We start from the raw sequence: 16,526 nt of genomic DNA, 5'->3' as shown, positions 1-16,526 counted from the left end.
CATATTTCACACTTGCAAAATCTGCAGAGTGCCTTTGATACGTCTCCCATCAGGACCGCAGCTACTTTCTGAGGTTTATGCGGACACAGTTTTGTTTGTTTGGGTGTGCACCCGGTCAACTTGTGCGGGAGTGATAAACAGGAAACGGGGGATTGGAAGGGACAAACTACCTACCACTCATCTTTTACTTTATTATGGGCAGTGTTGCCAGATCTCGCAACAGAAACAAGCAACCAGCTATATGAAAACAAGCCCAAAAGATGCTCAACTGGCAACCCACAACACTGCGTAAACCTGAGGCCGCTTTTAAACAGTATAGCTCTATAGTAGTATAGCTCACTTCTTTGTTTTGTCTCATTGTGCTTTGGAGCAGTAAAACCCATGGTTCTTAGCCTCATAGAAGAGAGGGGTGCACAGTTTTTTTGTGTGTGTGCTTCTCTGTATTAGCATGTTGAACTAAATCAGCATGGTGAGCACATATTTCACACTTGCAGAATCTGGGGAATGCCTTTGGTACGTCTCCCATTAGGACCGAAGCTACTTTCAGAGCTGTATGCGGACACAATTAATTTTTTTTTTTTTTTTTTTGGGGGGGGGGGGGGGGGGGGGGGGCAGGAGGAGGGGAGGTGAAGGAGTACAGGGGGTGCCTAATCAGCGCCGTTCCTCTGTTATTGATCATTTCATGCGCACAGCTGTTAAATACAGAAAATGCGACTAGAGAAATAATTTCGTCGCATCCTTTTGGCACAGCCCTCTTGTGCGGTGCCCCATGCATTGCATAGAGTGCATACCCACTTTTAGCGCCACTGTCTCCCATCTGAGCTCGGATCCATTCTGTAAGTGCGCTGCCTTTCTCCCACTCTTTATTATATTTTTTTCTATATTTTCCCCACCTACTGGAGCTCATTCTTGCGCTGCCTCCTCACTCTGGGCTGTTATGAGTGTTTTTTGGGTGTGCGCCCAGTCAACTTGTGCAGGAGCGATAAACAGGAAACGGGGCTTGGAAGGGACAAACTACCTACCACTCGTCTTTTGCTTTATTATAGGGCGCCGAGAGATATTCAAGGAGTTTCACTCGGAAAGAAAAGTCAAGCCCACATAAGCAACTCCACATTCAAAAATAAGCCCAAAAAAACCACAACCCGCGACTCACGAGATTTGCAAGCGACTTTAGAAAAAAACAAGCCCAAAGTCGCTTATAATAAGCGGACTTGGCAACACTGATTATGGGGCGCCGAGTGATAATCAAGGAGTTTCACTCGGAAAGAAAGGCAAGCCCAAATAAGCAACTTCACCTTCAAAAACAATCCCAAAAAAATGCTTATAATAAGCGGACTTGGCAACACTGGTGGTATCTCGTATCTACGCTTCATACCGTGCCAGGATCCCTCCCTCCCTCGCTCTCTCCTCAGCCGCTCTCCGTTGCCGTGCTCATCTGTCGCCGTGCTCATCTGTCGCCAAGGTAGGATTACAGTACCGTATTTTATACGTTTTTCTTTTATTTATTTTTTTATGTTTCATCTGTGTATAATTGTCTTTTTCTTAATTAAAAACATGTATTTTTCATAATTTGGGATATTTTGGGGACTTGTCAAAGGGCTGGAACGGATTAAACCTATTTCCTTTATTTTAAATGGGGAAAATTTGTTCGAGATACGAGCTGCTCTACTTACGAGCTCGGCTCTGGAACGAATTAAACTCGTATCTCGAGGTACCACTGTACTGTAAAATCTTGAACAAGAACCTCAGCCAGAACACCGAACCTGCACTATGGATGGGTCTTCCAGTATGACAATCACCCAAAATATACTGCCAAGGCAACAAAGGAGTGGCTAAAGAAGGAGCACATTATGTCATGGAGTGGCCTAACCAGTCTAGACCCAAAGCCTGTCAAAAATCTATGGAGGGAGTTGAAAGTTCAAGTTCCCAAGCAACAGACAAGTTTCTGTAAAGAGAAGCGGGCAAAAATCCCCCCTGAGATGTATGCAAACCAGGTGACCAACTACAAGAAACGTCTTGCTTGGCAACAAAGATTGTTGACCAAGTACTCAGTCCTTCTTTGCTTGGGGATCAAATACGTATTTCACTCAGTGACATGTAAATCAATTTATGACTTTTATATAATGTGTTTTTCAGGGTATTTTTTTTTGGTTGTATTCTGTCTTTCTCCATTAAAATGAAACTACGATAAAAAACCATCGCAGATACATCTCCCACCTCTGGCATAACTTTGTCAGCATTCTGAGTGAGGCCGAGGACACTGAGTCCAAATGGACCATGTTCCACACCTCCACTGTTGAGGCTGCTGCTCAGAGCTGTGGCTGCAAGGTGGTTGGTGCCTGTCATGGTCGTAATCCTCGAACCACATGGTGGTCACCGGAGGTAAAGTGAGCCATCAAGCTGAAGAAGGAGTCCTATCAGGCTTAGCCTGTGGGACTCCAGAGGCAGCTGACAGGTACTGGCAGACCAAGTGGAACGTGGCTCGGGCGGTGGCCGAAGCAAAAACTAAGGTGTGGGAGGAGTTCGGTGAGGCCACGGAAAAAGACTTTTGGACAGCCTTGAAGAGATTCTGGCAAACTGTCAGGTGACTGAGGAGAGGAAAGCAGCGCTCTACTCACATGATATATAGTACGGGTGGGGTGCTGCTGACTTCAACTGAAGATATAGTCGGGTGGTGGAACTTTGTGGATCTCCTTAATCCCACTAACATGCCTTCTGTAGCAGAAGCAGAGTCTGAGGATCTGGGAAACATGGTTAAACAGCTCCTTGGTGGCAGGGCCCCTGAGGTGGACAAGATTCACCCTGAGTTCTTGAAGACTCTGGATGTGGTAGGGCTGTCTTTGTTGATACGCCTCTGTGACATTGTGTGGATTTGTGTGCCACTGAATTGGCAGACTGGGGTGATATCCCCCATCTTTAGGAAGGAGGATCAGAGGGTGTGCTCTAACTATCGGGTGATGACACTATCTCAGCCTCCACTAGAAGGTCTATGCCAGGTTGCGTGAAAGGAGGGTTCGTCCGTTAGTAAAACCTCGGATGCAAGAAGAACAATGCGGTTTTTGTCCTGGTCACGGAACACTGGATCAGCTCTTTATCCTCTGGAGGATATTCAAGTGTGCGTGGGAATTTGCCCACCAGTCTACATGCATTTTTGGACTTGGAGAAGGCATTCAAGTGCATCCCTTCGGTGTGTGTGTGTGTGTGTGTGTGTGTGTGTGTGGGGGGGGGGGGGGGGGGGGGGGGGGGGGGGTGGAGTATGGGGTGTCTGGCCCATTGTTGTGGGCCATTCAGTCCCTGTACAACCACAGCAAAAGCTTTGCCTGTATTGCTGGCAATAACTCAGGCTCGTTTCCTGTGGGTGTTGGACTCCACTAGGGCTGCGCTTTGTCTCAGCTTCTGTTCATTATTTTTATGAACAGAATTTCTAGGTGTAGCCATGTGGCAGAAGGCTTCCACCTTGGTGGCCTCATAATCTCATTTCTGCCTTTTGTGGGTGATGCGGTCCTGTTGGCTTCATCAGGTGGTGGCCACCAGCTCACACGGGAGTGGTTCACAGCTAAGTGTGAAGCAGCTGCGTGGGAATTAGCACCTCTAAGTCTGAGGCCATGGTCCTCAGCCAGAAAAGAGTGGAGTGCCCACTCCAGCTCAAGGATGAGTTGCTGACCTCAGTTGAAGGAGCTTATGGTGCTGTTTACACGAGACCGTTTTCATTTTGAAACGGCGTCGCTTTGATGTGTTTCGGCCTTGCGTTTACACGACAACGGTGTTGTTTGGATGCGTTTCGCCCTTCTGTTTACACGACAACAGAGTGAAAACGATGTGTTTCGGAAACGGGGTCCAGAGTAGAGCGTTTCAGAAACGCACCGGTTTGCGTTCTCGTGTAAACACTTGAACCCGGGGTGATTTGAAAACACTCGACTCGCACATGCGCACTGTGGTTGCGACGGCCACAGTTTTTTCGCGCACGCACAAATTGATAAACAGTACTCGCGGATTCATGAGTGCTTCTTATGCTTTTCTTGTGTTTTTACCATTTGTAATTCAGCGTTGTGTGCACCAGCGATCCAACCTCATCGTCAGTCCACACAAAACCTCTCACATTGGCTGTTTTGTAAGTAATGAACAATTTGCCACACTACCTACTCCACGCATGTGCGTCTTGCATAAACAAACTTTGCAAAGAGAAAACCAACGCCAACTTGTGGCCTGGCATGGGAACTACATCGTTTTCATCGTTTCACATGTCATCGTGTAAACGCAGATCGTTTCTGAAACGCCATCGTGTAAACGAAAGGCTGAAACGCATCAAAACGACACAGTTTCCAGTGAAAACGGCTTCGTGTAAACGGCACCTAAGTATGTCAGGGTCCTGTTTACAAGTGACCGGAGAAGGGAGCAGGAGATTGACAGGGTCTGCATCTGCAGTGATGTGGATGCTGCACCTGTCTGTCATGGTAAAGAGGGAGCTGAGTGTGAAAGCAAAGCTGTCAATTTACCAGTCAATCTACGTCCCTACTCTTTCTCATGGTCATGAGCTTTGGGTAGTGACTGAAAGAATAAGATTGCAGATACAAGCGGCAAAAATGGGCTTCCTAGAAAGGGTGGCTCCCTAAAGAGTGCAGTCATTTGGGAGGGGCTCAGAGTAGACCCACTGCTCCACCACATCGAAAGGAGCCAGTTGAGGTTGTTCGGGCTTCTGACTAGGATGCCTCCTGGTTACCTCTTGGGTGAGGTGTTCTGGGCATATCCTACCGGGAGCTGGAGAGATTATATCTCTTGGCTGGCCTGGGAACACCTCTGGGTCCCTCTGTCAGCTGGATGAGGTAGCTGGTGAGAGGGAGGTCTGGGCACAGTAACTGCGATACTTACAATTACATTTTTTTCACTCAACAGTTCCGCTACAAGAGCAGAGTCTACAGACAACCCAATGTTGACGAGAAGCAGATTGCCAAACTTCATACAAAGGTAAGGTTTTTGTTGCAAAGTAGACACAATGTTATGAAGATAACAATATCATTAGAAGTCAGTTTTTTGACATAATGTTTAAGGTTTTAAAAACATGCATACTGGCTCTCAGACAGAGACTGCAAGTCATTTATCACGAGACAGCTCTGACTGAAAGCAGAAACTGGTTATACACATACAGCAATTATTGGCACATCACCTAGACACATTACATTTACTCCAACTTGATTTTGACATGCAGGTAAAGACCAAGCATCATTTCCTTTGTTTATAATAAACTACTGATGAACTTCTACACACAATTCAGTTGGACTGAATGGATAAAAAATCCCAGAGAGGTAAAAAATATGAAGGAGGATATCTAACTGGTAGGATACAGTGCTTAGCATCTTTTGGAAAGACCTGACTGACACTTGGTGTTTAAAACAGCAATAAATGCTCTCAGAAACTGGGGACAGGCAGCTGAAAGACTCTTGTTAGTGGCCCACTATGGACACTAGAATCATTCCCAACTAGGAAACAAATTATCATTGGTAGCTGAACAGACAAAGACACCCAAGAAATAAATGTCACACTCCCGCCCACCTCAGTCTGACTGTCGGTTGGCCTCTGGGAAGTGCAGCGTGAAAACACCACAGTAATGGCTGTTTCACACCAAAGATGTCGCCAAAATAAAATAATAAAATCAGAAAAGAAAGGATGCTCACAGATTGCATTTCCTATTAGTAGCTTCACTGTTTAATTGGATTAGGAGAGTGCTTGCATCTGTTTGGTGTGGTCCTTGGGAGCTTGAGTTGTGTGACAAGAAAAGAGTGAGGGATACAGTGCTTACCTGTCAGTAATACTTATTCAGCTTTACCGTTCCTCTGTGATAGTCGAGGAAAACTCTGGAAGGTTGTATACTGCTCAGATGAAGTCTCTTTTTTCCAGCAGCCTAACAGCAGGCTGCTCCCTCACTCCATCTCTATTCCTCCCACATGAATTTAAATAAATGTATACAGTAAATTGAAGATTTTTAGCCTCTTCATGGCTGTGTAAGGCTAGCTCTGGGCTGCTGTCCCACAGCTACTGTAATCCTGTAGTGCAGCCAAAGTAGAAGTGTCTCTGGCAGCACTCTGTTACCAGCACTCTGGGAAACTGTCTGACAGCTGCTCTAATTCTATCTCGAATACAGGGACGAGAGGATGGACATGGGTGGGAGGCAACAAGAACCAAAAGCGAGTGAGAAATGAAAAGTAAAGAAGCACATGTTTAACAAGAAGCACTCCAAGAGTGCAAACCTCCGTCAAGCTCATTCTTTGGGCAATATTTACTTTTAAGGGAATAGTATTGTATTTTTTATACCTTGTTCTTTTTGAACATACTTTAAGAAGTTTGCAGTGCAGTAAAAACAAGTGCAAAGTGCAGGCCTTTGTTATTTGCCTTGCTGAAACCCAAGTGAGGTCATTCAAATATGTCACATAAATATGTGACATACAAACTATAATGTGATATTTAGAATCCCTATATACCGGTATATTTTAAAAAAATGTTTCCAATATAAAGGCAGTAAAAATTTAAGCAAAATTCTAAAGACAAAAGACATTTTATGAAAGTTTGACCTTATTTGACTTTGAAGAAAAGGTCAGAGGTTCAGAGTAATATGATATTTCGAATCCCTATATAAAATTCCCTATATGCCTATATGTTGTCAATACAAAAAAATGGCAGCAAAAAACATAGTTTTAAATACAGTAGAAATTGCCAAAGTCGAAGTTGTACAAATCTGATTTTCCCTCTAGTCGGATAGCTTCTGCGGGTTCCAATTTTTCCTAATTCCAATAAAAATCATCACCAAAATCGGATCATACAAGTGGGATTTTCACCTACCTCGGATGGAAAATCTGGTCCCATTGTAATACATTTCCAATTTAGTTTAGCACTAAAACCCTCCACAGCTCCTGCCAAGCCCAATTCCAATATCTACGATCTACGCAAACTCCATGCATCGGCTGATTCATGCACAACTACATATACTAACAATGCCTGGAGACTGCTTGAGTGTCTATACAGTCACGTGATGTCTGGATTGGCTGCATTGGGTGAATCAGTTCATTTCACTCGAGACAATCATGGCAAGCGCAGGAGTCAAACGTAAGCTACAAACTCGCACTTATGAGCAAAAATATGAGATTATAAAATTTGCGGAAGCAAATCCAGGGATGAAGCAGAAAGCCATTGCCACAAAATTTGACATTAGACCCCAAACTCTGTCTGATATTTTGAAGAATTTGATTTTATCCAACTTACACAGAAGACAGATTTTTTACAAATTCCATGGGCCATTTGAGTCTGACTCAGGCAATTTCTACAGTAGCGCTATATAACATTATTATCACTTTGACCTTCAGATCAATTTATTGATTTTGAAGGCGAGGACAGAGGTCAATTGTGATATGACATTTAAAATCTTTATACAGTACTTTTTATATTCATTCACACACAAGAATCATAGTTTCTAAGTTATAAGTTTTATTTTTTTTTTTTTCAATTTCTGACAAATAAATCATGAAGTTGACCTTGTAGACCTTGGTTGATATGAGGCATATTTTAATGGATTGTTAACATGATCCCACTCTACAACCCTACAAGGTTTTATCAGAATTCATTCTAACCTTTTCAAGCTATCATGTTTACAGAAAGAATGGCATACATGCCAATGGTACCAGAAACATAACCTTCTTGGCAGAAGTAATAAATATGGTGCATGGAGATTAATGCACTAATAAGTTTACAAAAGTCACTGGATCGAAAATATGCTTGACAGACATCTATTTCTAATATGGAATTGTTTGTTGGCTTGACCCAACTTTTTGGAGCTAATCCTGTTTACCATGCAGTCTGCTGCTCTGTGGTTGGCTCAAGCTTATACTGAGAGAGCCAATCAACCATCAGTCTGCCAAACTATTTCACTAAAGGGAGAAAAGGAGAGAGAAGAATAGGGTACCATCCTCCAGACTCTGATTCATCAGGCCTGGAGACACACATACACACACACACACACACACACACACACACACACACACACACACACACACACACACACACACACACACACACACACACACACACACATGCACAAGGGACATATCAGCTACATTAAATAAAACATTGCATAAAAACACAGGCCATGCACATGAACTCTTGACATTTCCAGGTATTTAACTGGGACTGACTCATCATAGTTAAGATTTAAACAGCAGTTCTCTGCATCTGTGATAAAACCAGCTTGGTTTGACTCAGTCACTTTAGGCTGATCAGTATCAGCCAAGCCATCAGGTGAGGTGGACTGAAATTGATACACCAGCAGTGTAGCCTAACTTGACTTCATGGCCTGCCTGGATTAAATCCATTTTTGATTTTTGTATTTATTTTTTCATTCATTTTGTCATTATATGGCATACTGAACAGAAATTAAAACAGGGACTCCTCAAGTCCACACATAGAATTGTGATAGATTAATTCCAGCAGTAAATAAATTCTTTTGGAATTTTTCTAATCGATTAGTTCAGAGGTAAAAAAAAAAAAAAAATTCTGTTATGTATCATCATTTATTCTCATGTCTTTCTTTCCAATCTGTTCTTATTTTGCTACCCATTGTCCTTCTCTTCTTCTGCTATCTCATTCTTCATTCCCCATTTTACTCTTCTCCTTTGGGGAGCTGCTCTCTTATCTATTTTTATCAACCGGCCTGGAAAGAAAGCAAACAGAACAGGAAGGAGCAGCCATTCCACTCTTTCCACTCGTCACACTCTCAATTCTGTCATGTCCCCTCCTTTGTACCCTGCTTTCAGGTCCCTCATTTCTGTCTGCAAGTGTCCCTCTGTCTCACAATGTATTCCTAAGTGTTTCCACTTTTATCCTTAGTTATTCTTTATCTCAACTTCTATTTCAGTCTTTTTGCAGCTCTGAACCTTTCCCTCTCACACCCACTACCATTTGTTCTTTTGTCTCACTCCAATAGCTCTTTGTCTTCTCTGGTTTTGCAGGCCAATCTGAGGAAATTCATGGACCTTGTTCAGCACGATCAAGTGGACAAAGTGGCCAAGATGTTGGAGAGAGGCTTTGATCCCAACTATCATGATAGCGACACTGGTGGTAAGGCAACATGCTGCAGACAGCAAACACTTCAAGCACACTAGGGACAGGATTTACTAACAGTTTGTAGCAGTGCAAGCCTGGGTTTAACAGTTATTTTGGCTACATATGTATTTGTAGGAGTTTTAAAAATGTGAGGTGGAGAATATTTAAATGAATCACACACTTAAATTTTATTGCTGATTGTGACAGTTTTCAATACATGTACATATGAAAACATTATTGAGCTAACCGGAGCCCCATGGTTAGGCCAGCCCCCCCAGCACAAACTGAGAACACCGCCCCAAGGCCCCAGACACCCGAGAACCGCCCAAAACCCAGCAGAGCCCGCCCCCATGCTGAAGAGGCCACAGCCGACAAGGAAGCAGGCCAAAAGCCACGCCAAGACATCCGGCTACGCACCCCAGGACGCACAGGCACTCACATCCCAGGGGGGGCAGTGACGATCAGTGGGGCGCAGCGAAGAGCAGTAGGGAGGGCTTTTTTGAGGGCCTTTGATTACATAGAAGCTAACACCGATGCCAAGGGGTGTACATCCAGTAATATCATGACCACAGGCTGCACCACGCAGAGGTTGTAGCTCAGTGAGTAATGAGAGGCAAGAGGGTGTCCTTTTCAGAGCTGAAGCAACAATTAGATGCACATGTCGATGATCAGTTCCGAAGAGAAACAGTACCTGTGAAATTCTGTGAGGCCAGTGGAGGTTAATGAAAGTTTTAAGTTTAAGAAGTCACACAGAATTGAGTTTTTTAAAATATTTTTTAATCATTTTTACAACATTAAGAAGCTATTCACCTCTGTTGAACTCTAAAAAGAAAGTGAGAAAAGACTCTGAAATAACCCTTTAAGACAAACTAGAGCGCCCTGTGAAAGTATTCCATAATTTAACTGATATAACAGAGCTGTTTAGCCTTGGTGCCAAATATAAAAAGAGCCACTGAATACCACACATGCAGCACTTCACAAAGCTACTGGAGTGGAGGACACTGCCTATGTGCAGCAGTGAAAGATTTCAATTGATCAAGGTGTAAATGTGAGTTGTGCATAGGGATTCCTGTGAGGAACATGTGGGTTCAGTCTTCCTGCTGCATCCTGAGCAAATAGTTATCCTAGCCAGTGTTTTTACAACCACACTGGAGGGTAATGAGCTGTGTCCTAATGTCAATGTGTACTCAATACATAAATGTTCCATAAAACTAAAGTGAGCAGATGTTTCATGCTATACTAGGCTAGGATGAAAGTTAGGAGTCCTCATAGGTCCACTTGGAAGCAGACTGAGGAGACCACTCTGTTGTTCACTTGACTTAATTTGCTGCTGAGCTTGTTTTCCACTCAACATCAGTGGTTCTCTGTGTTAAACAGAAGAGAAATCTATCAGGAGTGATATAGGCATATTTTTCAAAGTAGCCTCAAAAGACTAAAAAGGAATACACACAAAACATTTTGAGTTGAAAGGGAGGGATGTGATGTTTGCATCTGCACTGTTATATAACAGGGAGCATACCCATGCTCTCTGTGGTTGTCCAAACACATTTTGCCTGCTGATGCTGAAAACAAAAATACATGGAGTTGGGTAAGGCATGTTAAGGGAATATCTGTCATCAGTAAATGAAGGACAATGTGAAATATGAATGGTAAAGATACATTTAACTTGATCTCCTTACAAAACATTCAGGGTTTCATCTGAATCTGACATTATGCTAACATTAACACTGACATAATTATTTCCTTTATTGACTATATTTACTCAAAAAGCAAGCTCTTTATTTACCTCAACTGGAGATGGTAACAGACCATCCATTTTCTTCCACTTATCCTATTCAGGGTTGCAAGGGGGCTGGAGCTCATAGGGCACACCCTGTACAGGCCTGTCACAGCACTAACACAGAGAGACAGACAACCATTCACACTTATGGGCAATTTAGAATTACCAATTAACCTAAGCCCACTAACTGCATGTCTTTGGACTGTGGGAGGAAACCAGAGAAAACCAACACAAACACGGGGAGAACATGCAAACTCCACACAAAAAGGCCGGGGCCAAGGTGGATTCGAACCCAGACCTTCTCGCTGTGGGGAAACAGTGCTGGAAAAGCAGAAGAAGATGGATGGATACATAAAACACCAAACTCAACCTAACATGTATCTCAGAAACCCTGCATTTCATCACCTCACATCACATCACAATAGAAACTGAAATAGAAACTGTGAAAAAACATTCTGGGATGTGTGTGTGTGTGTGTGTGTGTGTGTGGGGGGGGGGTCCCTCTTAGTTCAAGCATAAATGTATTCCCTGACTATGGTTAATAATTCATACTTGCATTTTAAAGGCAGTAAAAACTTTATCTATTTTTAAAATCTACAGACTTTTCACGCCACCCTTTCACTGTAATATTGCCCACTCTCCAGCTCAGTACAGATTCAACAATCAATAAGACTGACAGGACACTCTCAAGGCTTTTACTAAAAAAAAGAAAAAAAAAAAAAAGAAAGAAAAGAAAAAACCCAAGGAGGAAGAGGAGGCATTCATACATTGAGATGTGAGTTTTTGGAGGACATGTATTACTGTGGCACGTGACAAACACACATGGTTCAGCTGTACTCACTGTAATGAGGAGTGAGGACTTTTGAAGAACAGTCTGTGAGGAAGAAAAACCAAGCTACTCTGTTTTCTTCAAAAATATGGAAGAAAAAAAAAAAAAAAACCTCACTCCAATCACCTGCTAATCACTAGTTTGAGTGCTGTTGACTAGGCCTGTCACGATAACAAATTTTGTTGGCCAATTAATTGTCTCAGAAATTATTGCGATAAACAATAATATTGTTTGGAGACCCTTTTAAACTAGTAATGATAATGACATAATAATGCTAGTACATCCTCTCAAAGATCAAAAAACTTTGATTTCCAAAGAACGCTGGAACACAAAATAAACAAAACTAAAAACAAAAATAAAATGGACTCTCAATCTCCCTTAACAAAAAATGCACTTGAATAAAAACTAAACACAACAAAAAACCAACCTCGAAATAAAAACAACATTCAACCAAAACAGTATGGATTATTAAGTCTGTAAACTAAATTGCCCTTCAAAAAATAATAATCATTCGTTTTAAATAGAGAAGATGGGCAAAACTGACAGTTTTATAAACAAAAGTGCAAACTAACAAAATGCTGGCTTTTCAACAATATTAAAGGGCAGCATCTCTAACGATTAAGCGAACTACGCTGTCTGTGAGCGCGCACCATTTCGCACTATCCTTTTTGTACGCTGTCTGTCAATTAAATGCTCTAGTGATGGTGGACTGTCGGGAACTTGAAGACGGAGAAGGCCCACTGGTTGTAGTTTTTTCCCCAGCTGGGAAAACTGCTTTGGATGATTGTGATTTAGGTGCAGGTGCGAGTTTGTTGTATTGCTGCACTTAGTTGCTACCGTTTATGACAAATGCGACATACAGGCTCGCAAAGGTTCAGCGGTTCGCCTCGGTCATTTAGTTTAAATCCAAAGTGCTCCCTTACTGCCGCTGTTGCGTTCAACTTTGAAACCAGTTTCATTTTGGGTTTTCTCCCCATATATCAAATAGCGTTTAACTCCTCACGGGGCTCTAATGCTGCAGCTGGCTACCTGACACGATAGTTCACGCCACCCCTTACACTAAGAAATGAGAAAGGGAGGGGTCAGTGGAGAGCACCAGAGTTAAGCCTTTTGCCATCTGGTGTCTTCAGTAGAAAGAGAGAGAGACACGAAGAAACAATAAAGCCGATAAATAACAACTGTCAACCTCATTTTAAGTTATCATGCGATTAACTGATTTATTGTTTATCGCGACGGGCCTACTGTTGACTCATCTGATTGTTAAGGGTGACAATTATATTTATTTATGTCCACTTAATGAATATGTCAAGGGTAATTTAGTAGTGCTGGAGCGTGTAACACAGTCAATATTGAGTGACAGATTGGCCAGATTAAATGTGGCCTACCGAGGCAAATAAAAGTGGAGCAGAGAGCAGAAGATGTTATTAGGTAGAGAATTGAGATTATCTTAATGGTCTTTGAGAGATATTGCACGCTATCCTTAACTGAATGTCTCACTGCTTAGCGGAAGAGGCATCTCTGGAGTTCAGGACTCCCATTACTGAGTGTCTATCATCTACTTAGTCAATGAGCAAAAGCTCCATGTGATCAATAAAACAAGCAAAAAATCACTCATCGTCTTCTTGCTCCCTGTTTCTGTACTATCAACACAGTTGGACAAATCAAGGCTCATTTTCATCTCTTCAGAAGCAGCCGGTTGCCCACTTGGTGCCATTCATTTTTGTATAAGGCGAAAAATGGCTTTCCTACTCTTGAAAAGTGCTCATGACTCTCACAACAAACAGTGATTGAATTTCTTGTCTCTCGTATCCTGTTTCATTACACTGTGCAACAAAAATATTGCTCAAATGTGACATTTTTACAAGAATGAAAAAAATTAACTTACATAAGTTTGCAGGAGATAGACATTTTTGTCCCACAATATAGTGCAAAAAGGAACTGAAAGAACTGCTCCTGATTGGAATCAAATCACTGATTTTGACACGGAAACAACTACAGATCTTAGTTGCTCCTTTTTCTGTATAAGATTCTCTATCAATTTAGAAATGCCTGAGCATGAGTGCTTGATTTGGGGTCAGAGCTGTTGTTAAAGTGTCTTATTTTGATGACCTAATTTAGAAATATTCAGTGATGCTTTAATCAGCTCAAAGTTGATCTTTTGCTACTCTAATTGGTTTTGACAGACAATTGACCTGCTTTTATCAGGCTTCTTCACATCAGTTTAAATGAGGGTAACAACCCGAACTGTGACTGAAAGTGCTGAAAGGAAAGCTTGTAAGATCCCAAATGAATTATGGAATGGTGGCACAGGCAATATGAAAGTTCACACACATCCAAATGTTGCATCAGAAAGTATACATGAGAGAACCTTCATTGAAAGTCATACTTAATATGTGGCCTTTTCTTTTTGAACTCTGAAACTTGCACTGAAATGTATACTTACCTCATTTTAGCATTAGGTAGAGCTCTATTCAAAACTAGTATATCCACCACTTTACTACAGTGAAGTGCTGTTTGTCCCAAGTCAGTCTAATGTAAGCCAAATGAAAGATACCAACAGATCTTTTAAAATTGCACAGTGCAGCTGGAAGTCATTTCTGGATTTTTCATCATGACAAAACAAGCCAAGCACAAACTGATGCACATTTTGACTTTAGAACACAAATTCAAGATTTAAGATAAAGATACTAAGATTTTAAAACAGCAATAAGCCAAGCAGCCAGCAGCGTTGAATTGTTGAAGTGTTGAATTGCATATGCTGTGCTGTGCAATTAAGATTGTGCAAAACAAGAATTGTGCAAATGTTTGAAGAAGGTCCCTGGTTTACAGTTTTATTTAGTGCTCTCAGAGCCTGTGGAAGAAGCTGTTGAAAAGTCTGCTGGATCTACAGCTGATGCTCCTGAACTTTCTCCCAGATAGTAGCAGGGCAAAAGGCCGTGAGGTGGGTGGTAAGGGTCTTTTAGGAAATCTGTCACGGATGCAGTGCTCGCTGTAGATGTCCATTAGCGAGGGGAGGTGGGGCACCTATGATCCTCTTGGCCGTCATTGCCAAGTGTACAGCTGATGATTCTCATGGTTCTTACACCTGCCAAACCAGGAGGTGAGGCTGTGAGTCATATTACTCTTAATGATGCCCCTGTAGAAAGTTGTCAAGTGGCCGGTGGGAAAGACCTGCCTTACTGAGTCTCCTGGAGCTGCTGTTGGACCTTCTTACGATGGATGTTGTATTGGTGGTGAAGATCAAGTCCTCTGCCAGGTGGACGCCAAGAAATGACACTGCTGACCCTCTCCACAGCAGCCCCATTTATGGTCAGAGGACTGTAGGCCTATCTGCCAGGTTTTCTGAAATCCATCACCATCTCCTTTGTTTTTTCTATGTTAAGGAATAAGTTATGGGACCACAATATCAGCTGTGCCACCTCCATTCTCTATGCAGCCCCATCTTTGTTTTTAGTGAGGCCCACCACAGACATGTCTGCATATTTAATGATTATGGTTGGAGGTGTGGGCAGCAGTGCAGTCCCTGAAAGGACCCTGTGTTTACCATGATGGAGCTGGATGTTCTGTCTGTGTCAGAAAGCTGACGTCCCAGTTGCAGATGCCAGTGTTCATGTCCAGCAACCTCAGCTTCTCCATCAGTTGCTGTGGAATTATAGCATTAAATGCCAATTGAAGTCAAAGAAGAGGACTCTCGTGTAGGTGTCTTTATCCTCCAGGTGGGACAGGATGAGGTGGGAGTTGGTGGAGATGGCATCCTCAGTGGAACAGTTTACTTGTAGGCAAACTGTAGGGTGTCCAGGTTAGTAGGATTTTATGTGCTGCATGACTAGCCACTCAAAGCACTTCATCAGAAATGTGTGAGTGCCATGGGGTGGTAGTCATTTAGATCAGTCAGGTTGTGCTTCTTTGGCACAGGGATGATGGTAGCTCTTTTGAGGCATGTGAGTACCACTGCCTGGCTGAGAGAGGTATGAAAATATTTGTGAGGACATCTTTTAGTTGCTCAGCACAATATAGCTAAGGATGTTGTCAAGACCCTGCACTTTCCATGGGTTAACACTAGCAAGGATCTTCTTCAGTAGATCTAATTGTCAGTTGAAGTAGAAGCCTTCATGCCTGGGTGGTGTTGCTTTGCCTCAAACCAAGCAAAGAAATGTTTGAGTTCATCAGGCGGGTGGGGTTGTTGAGGCATATCTGTGTGGGCGAGGCTCAGTCAGAGAGTGGAAGCCTTACCACAGCCGCCGGGTGTTCCCTCTGTTAGTGAAGTGGCTGTAAAGTCTCTGTCCATACCACCTCTTTGCCTCCCTAATCCCACGTGACAGGTCCTCCTTAGCCAGTCTGTATGCTGCTGCATCTCCTGACATAAATGCTGTGTTTCTGGCTGTCAGCAGTGCACACACTTCAGCACACATCCAGGGTTTGCCTTTGTTGTGACACTGTAGGTTTTGACCGTTGTCACATTGTCAATACATTTATCAATGTAGCTGATTACTGATTCAGTGTGTTTCTCCAGGTCAAGTCCCCTGTCATTTGTGGCCACTTACTTAAGATGTCCCACTGTGTTGTCTCAAAACAGTCCTGCAGTGTGGGAATTGCATCCTGTAACCAACCTCTGACTTTCCTAATGGCAAGTCTCTGTTGTTTCACCCTGGGTCTGTACATGGGCATGAGCAGGACTGCTAGATGGTCAAAGTTGCCAACATCTCACTGTCAGCAGCTCTGTGTCTGATATGCAGACCTTTGAAACCACCTCAGCATCCAGACACCATGAATTGTTGGTGTAAACTGCCAGGCCTAATCCTCTGTGCTTGCCGGTTAGCGCAAGTAACA

At 42.8% G+C, this 16,526-nt stretch overlaps 1 protein-coding gene across 1 annotated transcript in view; it reads left to right on the top strand.

Moving 5' to 3' along the window:
• The window catches only part of shank2b (SH3 and multiple ankyrin repeat domains 2b), a 304,111-nt gene that overhangs the window by 21,059 nt on the left and 266,526 nt on the right, over positions 1-16,526 (top strand). Inside the window, 2 exon segments of the mRNA XM_030724518.1 lie at positions 4,894-4,965; positions 8,994-9,102. Coding sequence (XP_030580378.1) covers positions 4,894-4,965; positions 8,994-9,102 — 181 coding nt within the window.

Source organism: Archocentrus centrarchus, unplaced genomic scaffold (genome assembly GCF_007364275.1).
Source record: "Archocentrus centrarchus isolate MPI-CPG fArcCen1 unplaced genomic scaffold, fArcCen1 scaffold_37_ctg1, whole genome shotgun sequence".
In the NCBI taxonomy this organism is placed as follows: domain Eukaryota; kingdom Metazoa; phylum Chordata; class Actinopteri; order Cichliformes; family Cichlidae; genus Archocentrus; species Archocentrus centrarchus.
The sequence above is the reverse complement of the archived record's forward strand: the minus strand, read 5'-3'. Positions and strand labels throughout refer to the sequence as shown.